Raw genomic sequence first — 20,782 nt, forward strand, 5'->3', positions numbered from 1 at the left:
TTCTGATTTTGTTGGTCGATCAAAACCTATTCCTATGGAATAAGGATCTACATTCTATAGTTTAGTATTCAAGGGACCCAGACAATCTGTTTCCAAGCATGAAGTGTTATCTACAATAAAACATCTTCTTTGTTGCTTCCTTTCTAGTCCTGGGATGAGGCTAACTGAAAATCGGTCTCTTCCCATTTCCCTATGGACCAGTCCTATGTATTTGGTACGATTCAGGGTCAAGTCTTCAGGTTTACAAAGGCATTCCTGACCCCCAGCTAAACACCATCAATTTCCTATTAGTATTTTGTTACGTCACTGACCACTTTCTATGTGTTAGTATAAGTCATTATGTAGATAGTGGGGTCTGCTGAGCTAAAGCTTATTTGGGGGTAGGATTTGGGTCTAAGTAATCTCTACCCTTCATGAGGCCTAGTGCACTGGATCAAGAAAGCCCAATGTGTTAACTATTTAAGAGAACCAGGGGGATTTTCTCATCTCATTCTGTTATTAGGAAAGGAAATAGATAATGGTGGACAATGTGTCTTTTGTGACAGAAACTGTACCAGAACTTTTACATAATCACAGAATCACAACACTTCTCATAACAGAACTGCAAGATGGCTATTAAGAGTCCTGTTCTATGGAGGTGAAAACTATGATATGGGGACACCAGGTAATTCATCCATGACCCATAGGCTTCCAAGAGGTGAAACCAGGACTGGGATCTAATACTGTCTTATTGTGAGGTCTATGCTCTTCTGCATTTCGCCTTGTTTTGTCTGTCTTTGCATGACATGCTTATGCACGTTAATAAACAGCACTGAAGGCCTGACTGGATATCAGTGAGTTCAAAGAACACGACACTTAAGACCGAGTATGAGGAAACAGCGTCATACGCATTCCTTCCCCCGCCCCCCACAATTCCTCTGGATTTTTGATGCTTCAGTCTAAGGACAGCCTGGGACAAGTTTAAACATAGTTATTAAATGCACTACAAGGGAAGGAGTCTCCTTATTGTTGCATTCTTACTATGAGGCAAAGAAGTACACCAGTCATTCTCTTCAGTTCTCTAGTTGTGGAAACAATTTATCAAGATGGCTGCTGCTCACTTTCAGGCAATTTAGTTTTGGAGGGACAGAGTGATAAGCAATGTAGTTTGTAGCAGTTAATGCAGTCAGTGTTTGTTGAAATGTTTTTGAATTAAATAGCTAACCACTAAAATAGCATTTTATCAAATAATTGTCATAAATAAAATGCATTTTGACTTTAAGATGACATGTGCTCTTATAGGAATGTTTCTTCTGCATGCTAAGGATTGTATAACATATTAAAGAATACACATTTATGGGGATAAAAGGCAAATAAACTTCCCCAGCAGTAATGTGGGAATCATCACTGACGGTTTGACACATCAATATTTCAGGAAGAATAAATGACTTTCATATCCATGTTTTTTTTTTATCATATACTTATTCATTTTTGCATTACTGAATACTTTGGAAAGAATCTGTACTTTATCACCTGAAACTGCTTAAAGTATTTCGAAATATTTTAATAAAGCCTTTTGAATTATCAAATAATGTAACTTTTAAACAAATTTTACTATTATTATAAATATTTGCTCTTCATCCCTTGCCCAAAGGAAAACTATAAATCTTGTCTCAACTGAATGAACACCATTTATCATATTCATTTCGTTGTCAATACAATTATGAAAAGCCTTTGGCCTTTTCCCAAGGAAGCTGATTTGCTACAGAAACTCAATTATTATAAGCAAGACCAGTACCAAACCACTGCATTTGGCAATCTAACACAGACTCCTGCGTAACTGACACTTCGCCCTCCGCCCCTGACCCTAATAACGTCAACATCTATGGTCAAATGGAGGAGACAATGGTTTCTAGCTCAAAATGAACAGTAAGTCCTAAGATTTTCCATTTGCTATTTTCTGCCATCTGCTGGACAAAAGTTTCATTTCAGCTAGGTGCGGAAAGAAGGAGTTAAGAAATGGAGAACTGATTCGATCCTTTGGTACTGGGTGTGGGGTTGGTTCTTGACCTCAAATGTTAGCTAAAACTGCTGAATACGAGAGAGGTGAATGGCAACTGCTGAGCTTCAAGAGAACTATCGATACCAGAGTGCCCAGACTGGACTTGGGTAATTTTCCATATAAATGAAAAGTTTTGACTTTGAGAGCTGATGTTTCTGTTTGGAGAAAGAGAAAGGGTATGTAGGTCAGTGAAGTCTGACCTTTAAAATCAGAGGACTTATACTACCTTTCCATATTAGAACTTACAATCTCCACACATGTACATTATATGCTTAGGTAAATGACATATCTGATTCTCCAGAGATATGGAAAAATCTTACCTCTAAACCTTCCCTGAGCACATAAATCTGAGAAGTAGGTTTTAACTAACTAAAAATACAAGTGTAGGGGCTGAGGCTGTGGCTCAGTGGTAGTGCACTTGCCTGGCATGTATGAGGCACTGGGTTTGATTCTCAGCACCACATATAAATAAATAAAGGTATATCAACAACCAAAAAAAAATATTAAAAAAAATACGAGTGTATACTAAAATTAGTGTTTAAATATTTGATAACGTACAGAGTTCTCCTGAACATGCCCATCTCCCCTACTGGTTATGCTTTTGGCCTTAACTGTGACACGGCAGTTGATGAGAGCCTTTAGGAGTTTCTTTTGCAATTTATGAAGGAAAGAAAGGGTAAAAAAGGTTTGACCTTTCAAAGCAAATCAAAGTGTGACTTAAGAAGCTGCTTAGCTTTAAACTAGAATTTTTTCTCTTGTGCTCTGAAAATTACAAGTTTAAAAGGAATGAAGCCATTACTTTCACTTACTCTAGAAGTTGTCACTTCCTATTAGGATCAAATATGATTTGTACCCACTGTTAAAATGTTGATAACTATTTATGACTAGTGATTATATATGCCAGACATTTCAAAAAAAGCATTACATATTTTAATGGTCACAGTAAGCCTCAATACTGCATAATCTCCTTTTTTTAGATGATGAAACCAGGTCTTGAAGAGAAATGACTTGGCCAGGTTCACACAGTCAAGGAGGGGCTGGATTTGCAGCCTTGTCCATCTGGCACCAAAGCCTGTGCTCTGCCTCCTTGCACGTGATGGGCACTTCTATGGGAGACTTCTTCCCTGTCTGTACTGAACCTTGGCCATGGCAAATTCAAATTTTACCCCAAATGACAAATCCTGACCACTGACTTCCTATTCTTTTCATGTCCATTAAAATTTTCTTCGGGATGAAGAACTGTGGCATGATGAATTAAGGCCTGCTCAGCCTTGCTCGTTGAGATGAGTAGATTTTCAAATCTGCTCAACAATGACCAATGGCAGGATCCCCTGATCCCAAGTCAAGATGCCAGTCAGGTTTTCCCTGTACCCCCAACATAAACAATCACAGGGGGAAGCGATTTTTAAGTTGTCAATATTTAATGGCACCAAAAAATTGACCTCTCTGAGCTGGGTCTCCGAACGCTGTGCTCAGTTATCTGCACACTGCCACTGTGCTGTAATTTTTAGCTGATTACACATTAGTTCATTTAGCTTTGTTTCCTCTTCCCTACTGTGCCATACTATTAAACGAAAGCGAGGGGCCTGGCATCCCTCTGTGCACAGAGCTGGTATTGTCACAGTGTAATAAGGATACATCCAGTCAAACAGCATGGTGTAGCTGGTCTTTGTGTTCAGTGCAAAGGCAATCCCTCGAAGATCTCTTGCCAGCCCGATCAACATACGCTGTCAGTGGGAAAGAGACACAGTAATTGATTTTCACGTTAGTGCAGAGCAGATGGAGTAATAATCAGGCAATAATGACCACATATCTGATTTTGATTCATTAGCTAAAATGTCTCGTTCAGATCCCTTTCTATAGAAAACCATAGACTCTTTAAACAAACAGATCATCAATCTGCTAACCAATTCTGCTTTGCTTCTTATAAACTGAGCTACGTCACAATTCTAGAAGCTCAGAGTCATTTAGATTCTTAATATACTTTGTTTGGATACTGCCAAATTTGGGGATGGAGGGAGTGACCAAGATTGATTATTTCACAAAACTGATACGTACAGGGTCTAGACATTATTTAATAATAGCAAATCTTAACACTGGTTTGCATAAAATCATTCTCACTATACAATTTAGAGTCTACCCTGGAAACATACTGATTTTTAAAGATTCCTAAAAAATGTTTAATAACTTAGGACAAAATAAAACTGGCTAAGTGACCTACTGGTACTATGACACAACCAGAATGGCAGTCACAGTCCTCAAGTAAGGAAAAGCTTTACAGTCAATGTCATGAGACTTGAATTTAAATCCTAGGTTCACTTAATTCTTAATTGCTAGTCAATTTATCTGTCTCAGATTTCTCATCTATAAGAGGGGCAAACAATGCCTCTCTAACAAACTCTGAGGAATAATCTTGTAAAATGCCTCAGCAAGAGTGTGAAACACAGCAAATGGTCCTCAGTATTCAGTTTTATAGGGGGAGTAAAAAAAAAAAAAAAGAAAAAAAAGTAAAAAAGGAGAAGAAAAAAAGACCTTCTCTTGAATAAAAGAGATCTGACTTGTATCCTGGACTCTTAATTAAGCTGTCCTTAGGATGATGCTTGGGAAGAGAAAAAGAAACCCATGAACAGATGCTAGAATGTCAGAACAAAGAGCACAAATAAACATAATTGCAGAACAAGGGGGTGGGATAATTGAGATATGCAATCGTGACTTCTGAAGATACTGTTTCAGGAAAAAACGGCCAGAAAATGGCCTCTAAACTTTTCTTTTTATCAGATTTCTCTTTTTCTTCATACTCTGGTAATAAATGAGACTCATCTTTAGGAAGGAGTTAAAATGATCATTAAGGAGGCAGTAGATCCCAACTGTCATCTGAAGGGCTGAAGAGCACTTCAAGGGAGCAAGTGACAGTTCAACTGTCACAAGTCTCTGGCATCTCCTCCTGCCCCCTACTCTTCCTAAGAGCTGACTCAACATACCTGGATGTTGTCCATAAGAACATGCTCTTTCTACTGTCCAACGGTGTATGGAAGGCCCAAGTTCTGAAGCGGAAAAATACTGTGCCTCGAAGGCAATGACCTGCTCCTTCTCTCTTTGTCCCCCATCCTGTTTTTCTGCACCTGACTGGCCTCCTTGTAGGTGTTGCACACGACCCGCTGCTGCTTTTCAGCATTCTGCTGGGATGCAGCCTTTCTTCACCCCTGGAACTGTTCCGCTCTCTGTCTCGGCTCTGCACATTTCTGACAGCCTCCAGAACAGAGCGCATCTTCTAAGAAGCCTTCTTGGAACAGTTCTGTTCCGGCTGCGGTATGTGCAGTCCAGGGATTCTCTGTGGGCCTCTGCCACCGTCAAGGTGGCCTTTTTGCTGTTTTTACTACATACACGTACACATTACAGGCTACACTTACAAAAAGCTTCCACTGACATACAAAAGACCCACCACTCAACTCTAAATTAGTTACCAAAAACCATGAATCCTGCTTTCTTTATACCTAAGTAGAAAGAGCTTTAATATTTTAAACTATCATCATTTTATAAAAATGGTTAATTTTATCATATTTTTCTTAAAAGATGCCAAGTTAACAGAAGTACTCTAATTAACTCAAATCCATAGGTTTTTTTTTTTTTGTTTGTTTGTTTTTTAAATGCACTGGCCATGAAATGGTATCAATGTTTCATTTTAGAAAATGTTGCTACAGAACAGAGGAAGCATATAATAACTACATGTAAGTTTTAAATAGGTTTAACTGAGCAGGAAAGTGGAGTATTAAAGTTAATAAGAAATAGATTTCTTAGAGTCAAACAAACAGTACCTTTTATCTCTAAGCAGCACAGAGTGCTGTAAGAGTCTACACAGCTAAACAATACTAAAAGGGTATTTTCTCCCTAGCTCTGGAATGAGATAGGGAAGAGTTAACTAGGAGCTCAATTCTGGGCAATGGAAGAATTGGAGTGAGGGGTCATCTGGTTGAAATTTAGGGGAGGAGGAACCACAACTTACCATCTCATTTAAAACAGGACAGAGAGGTCCATTTTAAAAGTTGCCTTTCTCCTGTGGCTGGTCATCACTAGACTGATCTGTGAAGCGAGAGGCTTCTGCATTTCTAGTGAGGCAGTGTGTGAAGCGGGGCAAGCCTGGCGATCTAACCCTATGGCTTCCTTTTTCAATAGCTCAAGAGAAACCGCTGAGCGCTTCAGTCCACTGAATGGTGAACGGTTGTCTGTGTGCCAAGCGTGAGACGGATGGGCTGGGAAACAGCTGAACCGCGGCTCCTTCCACCCTGACCCCCAAAACAGGGTTTCTAATGGAAAGTCTGACAGACCCTTTACTGTAGTGGCACTACTGGGGGCAGCTATAATATTATCCTCATAATTCTACCATATAATAACAACAAAGAAAAGGAAGGTGAAGGGTCATTGTGCTTTGTCTTTAGAATTAAGATGGCTGTCTTCATCCTTACAGCACACTCTTAATTCTGGAGACACATCTTAATAACCTCTAAATAGTTCCAACAAAAGAGCCGTGTCAGAGGAACGAGCAGGCCCCAAGGTGTTTCAACTGGAGTGTTTTCATCTGCCTTTATTGCTCTATCCCTCTCCAGAATTAAGGCAATAACCTGTGATAAATTATTCAGGAACTGCTACAGGGATCAAAGCAAAATCATTCTGTTAAAGTGCTGTTTGCAACATTTGGCACTTAGTGCGAAAACTTTTAATGTGCGCATGCTGAAAATCAAGGATTTTAAATAATTTAACATTGTGGAGTTTTTACGAAGGGACTAAAGATAGCAGGTTTCTATTTAACTGCTCCTCTACCTCTGAGAAGTTTTCATTCATTTTCCTTAAAACTGATGACGTCATGGCCAAATCAAAAATGATGCGTGAATCTGGGAAGTAATAGACTTGAGTTGGTTCTAAGATAGGGAAAGTTACAGGGGGAAAATGGCATTTTGGGAGATAATACTCCAGGGCCAGGGTTTGTTACAGTATTTCCCCATTTTCCCCCTTTACTTTGGAGAGAAGAAACTCAAGACAAAAATTCAATGTTCTCTTCAATTTTATTAGGACTAAGTAGGAAAACAAAACTATAAATTTAAGAGTTTTCTAGCATTTTCTTTCCTCACGATATTTCAATTTGGCAACACAGGTCCTTAATATTTAAGTTTATCCCGGAATCTACATTTGCAAAATATCTATAAATAGGGAGTTAGAAAATCCTGGTAAGGGTTGCAAATTAAATGAATTTGGCAGTCCTGAGGCATTTTCATAGAGATATTTTAACAGCATCACCTCCTGTGGATTGGAATACTAAATGCTTTATTGAAGAACAAAACAGAACTGTTTTTATCTCTAGTACTTGCAAAATGAAGTACCTGAAAGCACTTTTGCATGTATTATTTATTCATCGTGATAGAAAAATAGCCTTAACCTAATAAATTACATTTAAAAGCATTTAGTGCAAAAGTTTTGTTTATGATAAAGCAACAGATTTAGTTCTTTATCGGTGGCTTAAAGCACCAAGTTTCTTTATACAAATTAGACAGATGGTGCTTACAGTAGAATTTACTAAAGGTCTGTCACAACAAATGCAGCCAAGCTGCATATTTAATCACTGCAGAATCTTGTCTACCTGCAGCTGCCAACTGCTAATCCAATTTCCCTGATAAATGTGGCAAGAGACACGATCAGCAATAAAGAGCATCTAACTCCATTTTCCTGCAGGGCGTCTTTTGATGAACATTTAGGACGGAAGCACGGAGTGCACTGTGTGGCCTTGGTTCGTGGCAGCTGCATGCATTCTGAGGCACAGTTCTCAGGTTACTCACTTAATTCTGCCACTATCATTACGTTGCTATTGATCTCAGTAGCTGTTGCCTACACAGCATTACTCTAGATGAAGCTGAATCAGGCAGTTATCATGCATCAAACTTGCTCAAAAGCCTGGAGATTTCCCCTTAATTACTTGTGATTTTATTTGCAAATACCGTTAAAGTGTAATCAAGCAGTCACTTTCCAGGGTCGTTAAGAACTTGCTGGTTTAGGGATATATCACTGGAACTCCATTAAAAATGACTCTAAGAAGATGGTTTCTATCAAACTAGATGGGATTACATCAAACCAGGCTTCAAACATAATGAAATCTTCAAATGAGACAAATATAATTTTTATAAAGATGGTGTTTTTGAGCCTCACTGCCTCTTTTTGATAAAGGACAGCAATAACCACCTTAAAGCTTCAAGGACTTTGTTGGTCAGTAAAGATATTTGGAAGACATCTAAAAAATACAGTTAAATACAGTGGAAACTGACAAAAGAATTTCAGCAAAAATATAAGAAAATCTGTAATTTTTTTTTGGTATTAAAATTTTATAACTATGACAGCTTGATAAGCATTTATTTCAAAAACTCCATTTGAAATTAAAAGGTACATACAGCATTTGGCTAATTATTTTTTGGCAGGAGAATTATACATATAGCATCAAAGGCCACTGTTTTTTTATTTGACCTGTTAATTTTTTTTTTTTTTGTGAAGAGGAGCCATCATGCAAAAGGTGGTGAATATTCCAATGCATTTCAAATAATAAAATATGACTCAGCCTCAGCAATGAAGGTGCTTATATTCTCCAGAGTGCACTTATTAGTTTTTTAAAAATAATAATCAGTGTCAATCTATTTAATATAGACTTGCTACATTATAAGAGATACTATTTCTATTTACAGAGCTGTGCTTCCCATCCCCCATGTTAAAATATGGGGCTGTTTTGTCACAAACAGCTTGCTATACTTAAGGATTTTACTAATAAAACATAATGTTGTCTTAGATATTATGACTGTTGCCACAGCTGAACTGACTTGTCAAATCAATCCTAATATGGCTCCCACAGGCACATAAAAACCTTATTTAGCTATCAGTTATCCTAATCACTTTGTTCAGTTTAAGAATGCAATACTTCAAGACCAGCTCCTATTTATACATATATGCCTAGCCATTTAATAAAGTCTTGATTTATATAAATTCTTGTTTAAAAAATATTTAGAGATGTAATGTTTTAGCATGTGTGTATTTGTGCATTTCTCCATATGGGTAAGCTGAAATGTAAAGTGCAGAGTAGATGAAGGCATCGAGATGTTTAAAGTGGTGTGTGGGCCCAGGAGAAATGTTCTATTAAAGAGAGTAACTGCCATAAGAGACAAGTCTGCGCCATCCAATCCTGAACAGACTGTCCAAAACCATTCACTGACCTCAGAGTCCATTTTTATAAAAAACTAAAAAAGGTCTTACATGAAAAGTATGATCCAAAGACACTTGCATTTGGGAACACTGACCCATGCATACAGATGCAGGTCTGAGCACACAGATAGATACGGAAGCCCCTTTCTGGATCCAGATATTTTAGAAAGGTCAGAATTGTCTTTCTTCATGTCGAGAAATAAACCCACCTTCACATCTTCTTGTTTGAAGTTGTTATTGAATATTTGTAATACTGTTTCAAAAGAGACTGTAAGAGGCAGCATGAAATTCTCAAATTCGTCCTCATCTTCACCTATTAGAGAAACAAAAGGGTCACCATGGTTTAAAATGCAGGCTATTGTACATTAGCCGCACACTGAGTGCTCCACTCAGGCTTAGAAATGTTCCCGAGAAGAGGTCAGCCTGCATTCACATCCATGCCACATTTTGTGCTTTGGCTCATTGAATATTCTGGTGTTTTGCCTTCTCTTTTGCACCAAATGAAATAGCAACATTACTTACTATCCATTTTTTTTTTTTTTTTACTGGCTCTTTATTGGATTGAACAGACTCACGCCCCAGGCATTTCAGCTCTTTAGCTTCTGGGGCCCCCAGAGCTTCCCTGATGCTTCAAGGAAGGCCTCAGAGACAAGGGTCTTTTCTCCCCCTTCTTTTTGGGTGCCAAGGCTCTACAGGGCTCATAGACTCAGGTGCCCAGATAGATAGTTCTAATTTATTATTCTTTTTTTATTTATGTGCTTTTAAAAATTTAATTTATTAAATAGACGATGGGGAAAATTTTAATCTGCCAAAAAAGGATGGGGCCCCTTGGGGATCATTGTGGATTTTAAATACATGCATCGAGGGCACACATCTTCTTACACTAAGCTTCCTTTACATAAAGACAAGAGGAAAAAGAGAGATTTCCTATTCATTTTTCACTTCAAAGGTAGACTGTAGTTTTCTCAAGGATTCTGCCAAAACAGAATCTTTACTTCACCCGTGGATATGCACAAGTAATAATTTATAGTTTCTTTTCAAAAGCAGTTTCCTCTAAATGAGTCTGAGTTCCCTCATTTGTCCCAGGCCACAGTGAACCACAAGCCCCACTTTACTAGTGAAGAAACAGGCAGAGAGAGAGGGGAGTGTCTTGTTAGGGAGAATGACATACATAGCTGGGGGTGGACATATGGCCCAGGTCTTCCGCAGGTGATGGTGTAGGAGAAGATGGACCTGGGTGAGGATGAGTGAGGATCCAAGACCTTAGACAAGACCAGTGATCCTCACTACGGTGCTTGATCAAGACCTCGAACATCACCTGGGGACTTGTTAGGAGCCAATTTCCAGATTCCATCCCAGATCAGTAGTTTTATTCTAACAAGCTTTCCAGGTGATTCAGATGCCTGCAACATTTGAGCAATACTACTCTCCACATTATTTTACAGGTAAGGAAACTGTCAAGGCCACAAACACAAGTGATCCATGGCAGGATCCTTTGACTCTTTAGAAGTGGCTCATCTAAATGACCCGATCTTTTAGGTCTTCTCTCTTCCCTTCAACTTTACATACTTTGTTTTATGAGTCCAATAGAACCAGGCACTGAGCTTTCCTATGAGGTGTCAACAAGCCAAGAAGTCTTTCCTAATGTGTTGTTCTGAACAAGTATCAAGGCAGACCACACGAAAATCCCTGCTCTGTCAACTGGCTCTGTGGCCAAGTGAGAGACCTCTTAGGTAAAATGTCCTCTATCCAGTGGTGATAACATTAGACCTATATGGAAGCTGTTCTTATTTGTCAAGGCCTGCATCAAGTGACAGCTTCTCAATGTCCAAGTTAAGCTCTACTCAGTACCTCTGCAAGAACTCCCCCTTCTTCCTTTGGATTTCCGTGGCATTTGGCCTCTTCTCCCCCACCCCCACATTTTTGATTGGTGCATACAGTTGTGATAATGATGGGATCTGTTGTTATGTATTTATACATGCACACAATCTAACAACATAATTTGGCCAATATCACTCCCCAGTACTCCCCCCCCCCACTCCCACCCTTTGGTCCCTTTCCTTTACTGATTTCCCTTTGATTTTTAGGACATCCACCCCTACCTTTCCTTTCTTTTTCCCCCTCTAGTTTCTGCATATGAAAGAAAACATATGACCCCTCACCTTCTGAGTTTTAACTTATTTTGCTTAACATGATGGTTCTAGTTCCACTCATTTTCCCATGAATGCCATAATTTCATTTTTCTTGATGACTAAATAAAATTCCACTGTGTATATATACATCACATTTTCTTTATCCATTTATCTGAAGATGAACACCTTGGAAAAGTAAAAGCTTTTTTGGAGAAGCTTTCCCAAGGAAAGCTCACATTCTCTGCTTAAATTTTCAAGGCCCTGGGCATGCTGAGCACACACTCTACCTCAAGCTGACTCTTTACTATAGCACAGAGTTCCTTGATTTCCGAGCATTTAAGAATATGATTATCTAATACCACCTACACTGTAATGTCACCTCCATTATACTGTCACCATTTGATCAGGGTTCCTAAGGGGATTAAGGAAGTTAAAATTTATGGGCAGGGGGTGGAGCTCAGAGGTAGAGGCTTGCCTAGCATGCATGAGGCCTCAGGTTTGATCTCCAACCACCTCATTCACACCAAGATAAAATCTGTGCGTATATATGTAAGTTATCACTATCAGTCTACCTGGATAGTATCTGGGACTCAGCTTTGAGAGAGCTGAGACTCTGTCTCTCTGTGTTTCTCTGTGAAAGAGAATGATGCAGGCTTCTGCAGTCAACAAGGCCAGGTGTCTGATTCCTCCATAGACTGTTTAACTTTGGACATTTTACTAATGACTGAACCTCAATTTCCTTATCTATCAAATATAAATAAAAATACCAATCTTTGAGGGTTGTGGTGAAAATTAATTGCTATAAAACATGAAAAAGAGAAGATGCTCAATGAATAGTAGTGATGGCACTAGTATTAAAGTCCTTATTTTCTTAATACTGATATAGAATAGTACACAAATAGCTGAAGTAGACAAGATTGAGTCCTAATTGCAAAACACACATGTACATTATATTTAACCCACACAATTTCATAAGATAAAGTGCTTTCTAAATGTGGAGTTATTAATGAGAACAGTCATAATAATCACTGAAAGTAGATAAGGCTGCTGGAAATGGGCAGATCTATCGAAGCTTGATCCTGGCTCTACCTCCATTAGCTGTCTGGGCCTTTGCATCCTTGTTTGTGATGAAGAGACAAGATATTTACTGCATAAAGCTGGTCATGAGGACTCAATGACAACACATGTGGCACTCTGCTTTACCGGCACTTCATAAACAATAGCCATCAGCATTTTTTGTTGCCCTACATTTAACTGGACTTAGAGAGATGACTGGTAATTGAATGAAATGAGCAGAGAATGTGAGCTTTCCTTGGGAAAGCTTCTCCAAAAAAGCTTTTTCTTTTCCAAGGTTAAGATGTTTATTCACAACAAAGACAATTCAGAGCTTTAACATCTCAACCCCTCACTTAATATTCTGAATTACTGATCAAAGGACTTCCTGGCTTCACCCCTTTCTCCAGCCAGATTTTGAGGCAAATGGATATCAGGAACACAAGAAATTAGACACCATGAAAGGCAGCAGCAATGTGAGCAGCAAGTCCCTCTGAAAGTCACTTCCTCCGAAAGGCCTTTCCTGACCAACATCCATTCCCCTCACAAGTCTTTAATCCCATAAACAACCTTACTTTTCTTATGGGACTTACTGTGACTGCTAATATACACATTTATGCATTTCTTGTTCATCTTTCCTATTAGAATATAAGCTTCTTGGGGGAAGGAACTCAGGTTATTTTGATCATGGTTGTATTCCCAGTGCCTAGAAAGGCACCTGGCACTCAAGAAATACTTTTGGTGTGACTAAATAACAGGAGTTAGTTCCTGAGTGCTTATTATGTGCATGCAATAGATTTGGTACTGAATTTTTTGAAAAATATTTATGTGGCTCATTCTATTGCACTGGTGCAAGTCATAAATGGTCACCACAATCCTATGGAGCCGCAGGATCTCCTTCACTATACGGTGAACAGAGAGGCTTAACAGAGTTCAATGGCTTGCCTATCATCTCCAGCTGTACACGTCAGTGGGCTGGGAGCCCCAGGCAGGGCTGCTTCACCAAAGCTCATGCTTTTCCCTTGAATCTCCAATGGGGTGCAAGGTGCCAGAGGTGTGGACTGAACTCAGAACCATACAATCCTGAGTTTTGACCTGCATGAAGTCCGAACAGGGCCAGGAACAGTCAGTTTGGTTCTGGTGAGGTAAATGGACCCAGCCCCACCCCAGGAGTTTCAGGTGGAGAGCAGAAGAAACTGTACCTCAACTACCACAATGCTCATGTTTCAGTTATCACTGTTCCTCTGTTACTGGGACTTGATATACTTATCATCTAAGTTGGAGAACTGGCTGTTTTTGTTTATACCACACAAAAAACTTTATACAAAATCTATTAAAGATTTTTTTCCTCATTTATATTACCATAGAGGTGTCATTTATTGTTCCTGATGCAAAAGGAGAAAATATGAGCTTCCTTGTAACTTCATATTCAAATATATAGTCATATATTTAGTATGCCAAATGTGTATGTGATAACTCATGAATCATAATTGAAGCTAATTCTTTTTCTAATGAAACAAGGGCCCAGAAATCAATATGATTTGAAGATATAGTGTTAATTTCAGACTCATATTTTCATTGAAAAGTAAATACTAACATAACATTATAAGTTCTGAGTAACCCATAAAAAGAAATGAAAAATTATTTGGCTTTCAGGCAAAACTAAAAGTATTCATCTCTACTGGCTTTCTGGGGATATAATTCAACAGATAGTTACTATTTTTATAAGTTCCAAACATTTTTTTCTTGAGATATGTCACATTAAAACAGAATAGTGAACCTTTTATACGTTGGTGATCAGATATTTTATTTGTAGGACATTTCATTCATCATTTTGCATAATTAAAACCTCAAGTGGTGGGACCATAGACTGTGGAAAAGTTTGGCAGTTATCAAAGCATCAGAATTGCCATTTGTCTCAGCAGTTCCACTCTAAAAAGAACTGAAAGCATATATTCACACAAAAACTTAAACGTTCATGGCAGCATGACTTCATAATACCCCAAAGTTGGAAACAATAAAAATCTAAACTGCTTATCCAAACTGATGAATGAAAAGCAAAATGTGGGACAGCCATACAAGGGAATATTATTCAGTCATACAAAGGGACTCACTACCAATGTGCACTAAAACGGATGAACCTAGAAAACATGCTAAGTCAAAGACAGACACTAAGGCCACATACTGTATGATTTCATTAATAATAAATGTCCAGTATAGGGCAGATCCACAGAGATAGAAAGCAATTAGTGGCATTCAGGGGATGGGGAGGGAGAAATAGGAATGACCATGAAAAGGTACAAGGTTTCTTTTTGGGGTGATGAAAATGTTCTGTAATTGCAGGAGGTAATGGTTGCACAACTTTGCAATATTCTAGATACAATACCACTAAAGTACACATTTAAAAGGGTGGATTTTGGCATCAGAATCTAAAACAATAGTAAATCCCACAACAAAAATCTGAGTTTGCTCTCCCTTTCCATTTTAAATGTGATGAACAATGAAACTTTCCATTTCTTCAAACTGGAGTGACAAATGGCAGCTAGATTACAGGATCTGGGGAATCTGGCTAGGAGAAGCAAGTAATGGAAATAATTATGATAATTATCAGCAGTTACCTAGGATTGACTGTATAATAAAATCTGTGTGAAACACTTTGGCACTGCTGACGTGTCAGTTTGGTAGGCAGAGTAACCCTCAGAGGTGTCCACTCTCATCACCACGCCTGGAAGTTCAATGCTATGAAGGCAAGTTGAGGCTGCTGACCCACTGATTCTAAAGTAGAAAATTATTCAGGGTATCCAAGCGAGTTCAAGGTTATAGGGGTCCTTAAAAGTGGGAGAGAAGCATTAAATGGGAGAACCACAAAGATGGCAGCCTGAGGAAGACATGCCTGATGTTGCTGGTCCGTGACCAGCCAAGGAAAGCAGATGCCCTGTAGAAGCTATAAAAGGCTCTTCCCTTGAGTCTCCAGGCAGGAGCAATCCTTTTGCTAATACCTTGATTTGAGCTCACTGAGTCCCACTTGGACATCTGACCTCAAGAACTGTAAAACAGTACTTAGGTATCGTTTAAGTCACTAAATTGCAGTAATTTGTATTAGGAAACTGACAGATGAAGATCTGGTCCAAACTAAAAAAAAAATTACAAGGGGCAAACAAGGAGACACAGAGGCAGTGGTGAAGCCAATTCACTCAAAGCCATGTGCCATGGGTGATCTGGAGGAGTCTGTGACTTTTGCAGGTCCAGGTGCACGTGCAGCTTCCCACTGCTTCCTAGGGCACCACTCTTAAATTCTGAAGTCTATTATTAGCAAGACTGTGGAGAAGTGTGCTCAGCTGGTCCTTGAAGGTAGTCCAGAACTGGCCTTCATTCCAGTTTCCCTCTCTAGTGACTACAATTCTAGTCATCTCTGAAATGACTTGTACCCTCAGACAGAAACGGACATTTCAGTATCCATCAGAAAGTGTCCTCAGTTCTCTGCCTCTGTAGGAAACAGCCCCAGCTACAGAGGACAGAGTAGAAGCCTTGGCACGGTGGAGATGCCTCACTCTGGAGTCGGAGTGGCAGTCAGTGCTTCTGCCTCTGGGTAAATGTCCTTCTGGGTTGGCCCTTACTAAGTACTTGCTTTGTGCCAGGCATTGCTCTAGGTTGATTCATGTACCTTCATCTTATTTAAATCACAAGACAACAACTTTTCAAGGTAGATATTTCCATTTAATAGATGAGAAAAGTGAGGCTTCCTGAAATTCTGCTCCCTAAGGAACTAGAATATTAAGTTCCTGGAGGAAATACACACTGCCCAGTGCAGACGACTGCCAATCCGTTTCTAAGAAACCTACCCAGAAAGTATCACCCTGGAGCATGTCATTCCCTGGGGTGCTCTGGACTGTCTACCCTCAAAACCAGGTAAGTTATTAAAACCAGATCTGGACTTAATGGGCTGCTTTCTGCCTACAGGCCCATCTAATTAGTCTTAATTATCTCATTATGGATTCTAAGTATTTCCAGCTGCTTCTTTACCCCTACTGCCCACACTCCCTCCCCCTCCCCCATGTATCTTTTCCAGATAGTCTCTGCCAAGTCATGGACACAGGTGATAAAATAACGTAGTATATCTATCAAGGCATTAGTTATTTCTGATCAAGCCCCTTACTTGCTAAAGCTTCCTGGAATAGCTACCTTTATGTTCCTTAATCCATGAGAACATGCTCTGCCCAATTATTAGACATAAGAACAAAGTTTTAAAAATTACATTTGACTTTCACTAATCATCAAATTGTTAACATACCTATAGGGCAAATAATAATCATGAATTGGATATTGCATAAACATTCAGAAAGTAATCCTCTCTCTTTTCCTCTCGTGCCCCCAAGCCCTAAACCAATCATTTGCTCTAAATGGTTAAAATAAAGTAGAAAAAGTTACACATCTGAACTGATTGAGAGGGCAAAATCTAAAGGAAAAATTTAGCAAAAGTAGGTGGAGCTATGTGGCCAGCCAGCTACCAGTTACATGACTGACCTTGGGCAAATCATTTCACCTCTCAGAGCCTCAGTTTTCCAATGGATAAAGAGCAGAATAAGACCTATTTAGTATAGTCTGTCACGAGAGTCAAATGAGACATAGGACATGAAAGTGTTTACAAAATACAGATTTGTAAACAAATGTTATCAGTAATAAAGAAAAAGTTCCCTTCCTCTGTGTATTTTTAATTCAGTCTTTATTTACTATTTCTAGAATACACATTTTATTCAAGTCACTTACTTGCTATCCATATTTCTCAGATTTAAGCAAGTGATATCCTCAGGCACTAATTATCTATTACAAGTCACAAAAGTGAGTGGATAGCATGCTACCTTCACTTCTAAAGACATCATCTCTTAACATCCATAAGCACCATTTTAAATATCAGTATCCCCTATCATTAAAAATAAGACTGCTTCTTAAATACCTGAGCAATGCAAGACTCGCTCAAATGCCATCCACACACTTCTCATCTGAGAAGTTCACTATAAGGTGAAATGATGAAGTATTCAAGGAAAAGCAACTGTTGGTGACACTGAGCAATTTCACATTTGTAAGTGGTAAAAACTTCATTTGCAACTAATTATATTTGGTCCTCCACATAAAGGAATAGCTTCATTACAGCTCTTTCCCACATTTCCCCTCTTTGATATTTGTCAACTGAATTCACCTCCATTCAGATTAAACAACATAGAAGGTATTTATTTATTCAACTATTTTATGCTGAACAGCTCCCTGGAGGTTCTCCATTTTCTGGCATGGGTAATACGCTTTCCTTTCGTTTATTAGATTGACAAAGCTAATTTTAAAATAACCCAGGGAGCTTTAAGTGATTCTTGGAAGGGCTAACATGCATGTACATATGGTTGGTTACCCATTTCTTTCTGCATGGTGCTATCGTGAGAAGACTTTCTTGCATTTATTTCAATAATTTCTTAGACTACAAAAAGGACATGGACAACAACTTCCATGCTTTGAAACTTCATCATCTTAATGATGAAATGCTTTCAATTTTGCTCTTCATACAAATGAACATTTTGTCTATTTTAGCTAAAGCAATTTGATAAAATTGTACAACTGTTGATTGCCAAAAACCTCCCATTTTCATCTGAAATACAACCTGGGGCACATAGCATCTAATTAAATTCATACAAAGTGCAAATTATTGAATAGAAACCAAAAAGCATTTCAAAGTAAATACCAATTAACATGACACCCAATTTCTTTCTCCTTTTCTAATCACTCCAATGTGCATGGCTTATAGACAAACATATTCAATTTATTTTGTAGGATTCAATTAGAATATGCTTTATATTTTAATCTAAGAACTACTTTTATAAGCAGGTTGGTTAGGTATTTATTTATTTTTCCTGTTTGATTCTTATCCCCATGCATGCACTTCCAAAATCAGTGATGTAAAAAGTCTGTCCTCAGGCTGAGGGTGGGGGTATAGTTAGTGGTAGAGCCCTTGCCTAGTATGAGTGAGGCCTTGGCTGAAATCTCCACTATCATTAAAAAAAAAAAAAAAAAAAAAAATTATGTCCTCAAACTTTTTGATTTGAGAAGTAGTCTCATTTTCTCATTACATACTATTTTTATTTCTTCTAGTTAATACATGGATCAGCGCTGCTCTTGACAACAGCACTATCTTTTGCTCCTTGTTTCTGTGACAATGAACACATGATACAAAACTACCAAGCCATACTGTATGGAAACTCTGATGGCAACATTCCTGTCAATCTAGGTTGTGAGACAAGGCTTCAAATAATAAAAGAAAAGCTGTGTTCCATAATCCTTGGAACATGATCACCATGAATGGTAAGAAAAAGCTGGAGAGCAACTGATGATGCAGGAGTGGTCAAGTACAGCTAATCACCGATGAAAATACATACTGAACTACTTAAAAAGGTAAAACCACTGATAAATATGGAAGCAGCTTCTTTGCAAGCAGTGTGGCAATTTCCTGGGGTAGGTGCTCCAGTTTCCCTTGAAGGCCAGACACCACCAACCTATCCAAAGACCTCCGAGCCCCAGGCTCTCCCATCAAAACCTGCTTCTGTCTGTCATCTCACTCAGAATATCTAAAAAGTATTGGACTAAGACATTTTTTTTAACTGAACTAAAAATATCAATTTATACTTTATATCATTATGACTTAAATATTTCAAAGGAATCTAATTCTGGCAAACTTAATAAGAACCTATTCATTATTCAAATTATATGCTTATTTCAGTTTCTCATACCTCAGTTTACATTAAGCAATACTAAATAAAGCAAATTTGACTTCAAAAAAGTGCAAATCAGGGTCTTTCTGCATCAACATGAAGATCAATAAGCAGTGCAATGAGGGAGCAGCGTGCCAAGGAAAATCGCCTGCACTGTGCGCAGGCTCCGTGGTGCGACCCTTTGTTTAAGCTCCCACAGACAGATGGGGTTCCTTTGTGTGTGACAACTACAGGAAAGAGGAGATCTTGGCCCACTCCACTTTCAGGTTCTCAAGATGAGTGACGTGGGCCTATTTCTAGGAAACCTCTCCAGATATTTCTCTTTAACTTTGGTCTCTCCTTCACTTTCATGAGTGTGACAGGGTCATTGCAACAGCATTTTTAGGGATGGGAAATAGATTATATTGTAGACAAGGTGACAAGGTCTTCTTTAATGCCTGGACAAATGGAATGACAAGAAAGGCAAGCTCCTCGAGGCCAGGGCCCAGTATGCTGATTCACCTTGGACTTGCCGTCAGAGTTAGCACAGTGTGCAATGCTAAATGACTGCTGGGGACAGTACAGAGTCTGGGGCTGTTCCTCTTCTTTCCAAGGAAGAAGCCAAGAGGTAAGACAGGACAGTGTGCAGTATGAAAGGCTGTCACTCAGTTACATCTCCCACTTGCCTAAGGTAGCAGATGATTGGGTTTTGCATGCCTGGTTTACACTCTTCAAATATTTATAGACAGTTCTCTTTGCCTCCAGCCCTAGTTGTCACTTAGCCAAGTTATACATACATGGTTCTTTTAATCTTTCCTTAGAAATCAATCCCACTAAGCTCCTTAATCATTCCAGTTGCATTTTCTCTCAACTTTTGGCCGTTTGTCTTTCTGTTGATTTATTCTGTTGATATACATGAAAATAATAAGAATGTAGAACATGGAGGGGTTTAGTCACTCTTCCATTTCAAGATTCAATGCCTTGTATGTACAAAATAAAATTATTTATCTTCTTTCCTTTTGTATGATCACATTTTTAAAAATTTGTATTTAAGTTGATGGATCAATCAATACATTGTAAGAGAAAGGAAGAAAAAATATCATCAGTGTTATATTCTCTAAGGATGATACTATCATTGATTGAAACTTCTCCTGTGTCTACAACTGATTGATCTAACCCAAAGTATTCAAATATGGGGAAAGTGGAAATCCAGAGGCACACGGTCACACAGACAGGCTTAAATGCCCGCTCTAAGGTTTTGTCTATATGTGTATACTTCTCATTAAATTCACCTTAAAAAAAAAAGGCAAGAATTTTTTTTGGACAAGACCCAAAACGTAGGAAACAAAAGCAAAATCAGACAAATGGGATTACCTCAAACTAAAAGGAAGCCATCTACAGAAAGGGAGAAAATAGGTCCATCTTATACATCTGACAAAGGGTTCATACCCAGAATATATAAGGAACTCTAAAAACTCAGTAGCAAAACACAACCTGAATTAAAAATGCACAATTCATCTAAACAGACATTTCTCAAAAGACGACACCCAAATGACCAACAGACATGAAAAAATGCTTAACATCCTAGTTAT

At 38.6% G+C, this 20,782-nt stretch overlaps 1 protein-coding gene across 1 annotated transcript in view; it reads right to left on the reverse strand.

The window, feature by feature from the left end:
* RANBP17 (RAN binding protein 17) overlaps positions 1–20,782 on the reverse strand; it is a 297,306-nt gene that overhangs the window by 67,266 nt on the left and 209,258 nt on the right. Inside the window, exons 19-20 of the mRNA XM_081277519.1 lie at positions 9,484–9,587; positions 3,680–3,768 (exon numbers count right to left, since the gene is read on the reverse strand). Of these exons, the coding sequence (XP_081133645.1) occupies positions 3,680–3,768; positions 9,484–9,587 (193 nt within the window). The remainder of the gene's footprint in view (positions 1–3,679; positions 3,769–9,483; positions 9,588–20,782) is intronic.

Source organism: Spermophilus citellus, assembly GCF_964194105.1.
Source record: "Spermophilus citellus genome assembly, chromosome: 1".
In the NCBI taxonomy this organism is placed as follows: domain Eukaryota; kingdom Metazoa; phylum Chordata; class Mammalia; order Rodentia; family Sciuridae; genus Spermophilus; species Spermophilus citellus.